The sequence below is a fragment of the Cebus imitator genome, unplaced genomic scaffold, assembly GCF_001604975.1.
Source record: "Cebus imitator isolate Cc_AM_T3 unplaced genomic scaffold, Cebus_imitator-1.0 Scaffold378, whole genome shotgun sequence".
NCBI lineage: Eukaryota > Metazoa > Chordata > Mammalia > Primates > Cebidae > Cebus > Cebus imitator.
This window is the reverse complement of record NW_016107693.1, coordinates 509,707-512,598: the sequence shown is the minus strand read 5'-3', so window position 1 is coordinate 512,598 and position 2,892 is coordinate 509,707. Positions and strand designations below refer to the sequence as shown.

Sequence of the window (2,892 nt, the reverse complement as noted above, 5' to 3'; positions counted from 1 at the left end):
AAATTAGCTGGGCATGGTTGTGCGTGCCTGTAATCCCAGCTACTCAGGAGGCTGAGGCAGGAGAATTGCCTGAACCCAGGAGGCGGAGGTTGCGGTGAGCCGAGATCACGCCATTGCACTCCAGCCTAGGCCTCAGCCTCCTGGGCTCAAGCAATCCTCCTGACTCTGACTCCCAAATAGCTAGGAATGTGGGCATGCACCACCACACCGAGATAGTTTATTTTTTGTCGAGAAAGGGTCTTACTGTGTTGCCCAGGCTGGTCTTGAATTCCTGGGCCTGAGCAGTCCTCCTGCCTCAGCCTCCCAAAGTGCTGGGATTACAGGCAAGAGCCACTGTACCTGGCCTACATTTAATTTTTTATCAACTCAGTTATATGTCTTAAAATTATTATACTTTTCAATACTACTGTGTTTTCTTTAACATAATGGGGAGAGGGGACAAACATTTAACCTTTGATCATATGCTTCCTGGCCTAGAAATGAGGCAGTAGTGTTCCACCCACCACCAGTCTTTAGTCATTACCTCTCTCCCTACCAACCTCTTCTATTTGTCAAACACAATTCTGTGAAGTGATCAGAGTTTGAGGTCTGCTTTTGTTCTCCAAAACAACCTTTTTACCTTTATTTTATACACAGTACATTTTAATTCCTGGTACCTTTGAAAAAAGAAGCAAAAAGAAAAATGCCTATAATGCCACTTTATGGAAATAATCATTGGCAAAATTCAATATATATCCATGCATATAAATAATATATGAATGTAAGTGCCATTTTTTAAAAAACAAAAGGAGGGTATATAATTTCAAAACTCAACTAGAATTTAAATTGTTTTTTTCCATTGCAAAATCAATTTCTGATTCAGGTATTTTGTTTAAAAACATGAAAACTCAGATCCGCTCTACAAACCACGCTGTTACTATTAGCAGTCCTCCAGATAGAGTAGGAGTCACAAACTCTTAATCTTTCATCTTTGTTTCCTTTCACAGATCTACTGGTTTAAAGATGGGAAGCAGATTTCTCCAAAGAGTGATCACTACACCATTCAAAGAGATCTCGATGGGACCTGCTCCCTCCATACCACAGCCTCCACTTTAGATGATGATGGGAATTACACAGTTATGGCTGCAAACCCTCAGGTAAAGAAGGGTATAGGTCTGGGCTCAGTTCTGTGTCTGGTGCTTACAGGCATTTGACTGGACAGAGGAAATATTTAAGTAAAAGGTGAAGTTAAGAAGTTTCTTTGATGTATGAAGCTATTTTTCCAAATTCTACGTCCCTCCTGGTTTCAGAGGATAGAAAAATTCTTTGTTTCATGAATATTGATTCCATCAGGTGTTCTTCTACAGGAATGCTTCTGGTGCAGATTTCATTCCTTCCACAAATACTAATAAGGTCCTAATATGTACAAACTTCCCATGTGGTTGATGGGGGCACAGTGGTAGACTGGACAAAGTCCTATGGTAAAAAATAAGCTATTAACAAATACACAAATAATCTAACCAGGTAGGACTGTATGAAGAACCTAAAGGAGAAGAGGACAGAGAGTGAGTGGTATGCATAGGCTGTGTAAGAAAAACTCAACAAAGTAAAATACTTTAAAAGAAACCCATCAGTGGAATTTAATGTGCAAGTGTAGACAATGATAATTTTGATAGCATTCAGGTTTATCTGTTTGCATCAAAATGTTTTCTCTTGTATTTGCCTTTGGACTTAGGTTTAAAAAAAATCAGTTGCCTTCCTAGAACTTAGTAGGAGGCTGCTGGGTATCATGTTGCCAATTCAAGCCTGCAAATTCTTTTTCATTATGTTATAAATTTTAGTCACTATGCTGGATATAGGGGGTACAAAAATGAGTAAAAAGTTATTTTGTACCTTAAGAGCTCAATGTATGACAGGGTAGTTTTACTAAGTCTGCAAAAGTCATGTAAATAATACACTTTTAAAAAGAAAAAAAGGCATGGTAAAATGAACAGTTTTCTCTAGAAGTCATCTTTTTGGAATCTCTGAGCTATTTATATCATTTCATATTATTGCTTGTGAAGAAAGTATTTACCATTAGAAAGTATATAAATAATTTTAATAACACTACAAACTTTTACTTAAATTTTGTGTTGAGGGTGCGGTGGCTCATGCCTGTAATCCCAGCACTTTGGGAGGCCTAGGCAGGTGGATCGCTTGAGCCTAGGAGTTTGAGACCAGCCTGGCCAACATGGCGAAACTTGTCTCTACTAAAAATACGAAAATTAGCCAGGTGTGGTGGATGCGCCTGTAATCCCAGCTACTCTGGAGGTTGAGGCATGAAAATCACTTGAACCTGGGATGCGGAGGTTTCAGTGAGCCAAGACTGTGCCACTGCACTCCAGCCTGGGTGACAGAGTGAGACCCTGTTTCTAAATAAATAAGTAAAGTTTGTTCAAGGTTTATTGTTTTCTAATATTCCATGGTCATAATAAATATACTTTTCTACAATAATATTAAGAATGAAAACAAATTATCCAGCTAATCAGGTTGTGATAGAGGACAGCAAACTCTTCACTGTTAATGAAAAGCTTCTATTTAATGCACATTCTTGAAGTTCTAAATTTTTTAATGCATACATGACCATCACCCTGAAAAGTAGTCTAAATCACAATTAAGAAGTTGCGTTTTAACATTTGTGTTCATATTTGATATACATGAAGAAACAGAAGTGGAACTTGCTTTTTTCTTTTTTTGAGACTGAGTCCAGTGGCATGATCTCGGCTCACTGCAACCTCCACCTCCTGGATTCCAGCAGTTCTTCTGCCTTAGCCTCTCAAGTAGCTGGAACTACAGTTGTGCACCAGCATGCCTAACTGATTTTTTGTATTTTCAGTAGAGATGGGGTTTTGCCATGTTGGCCAGGCTGATCTG

The 2,892-nt window shown here is 38.8% G+C and overlaps 2 protein-coding genes across 7 annotated transcripts in view; one reads left to right on the top strand and one right to left on the bottom strand.

Annotated features, from left to right (window-relative positions):
- Window positions 1-2,892, bottom strand: part of CBR4 (carbonyl reductase 4) — a 111,490-nt gene that overhangs the window by 8,025 nt on the left and 100,573 nt on the right. The gene's annotated exons all lie outside the window — the stretch shown is intronic.
- PALLD (palladin, cytoskeletal associated protein) overlaps window positions 1-2,892 on the top strand; it is a 457,931-nt gene that overhangs the window by 433,559 nt on the left and 21,480 nt on the right. For all 6 annotated transcript variants that reach the window (XM_017507554.2, XM_037731053.1, XM_017507552.2 and 3 more), the window contains one exon: window positions 987-1,136. In XM_017507554.2, coding sequence (XP_017363043.1) covers window positions 987-1,136 — 150 coding nt within the window. The remainder of the gene's footprint in view (window positions 1-986; window positions 1,137-2,892) is intronic.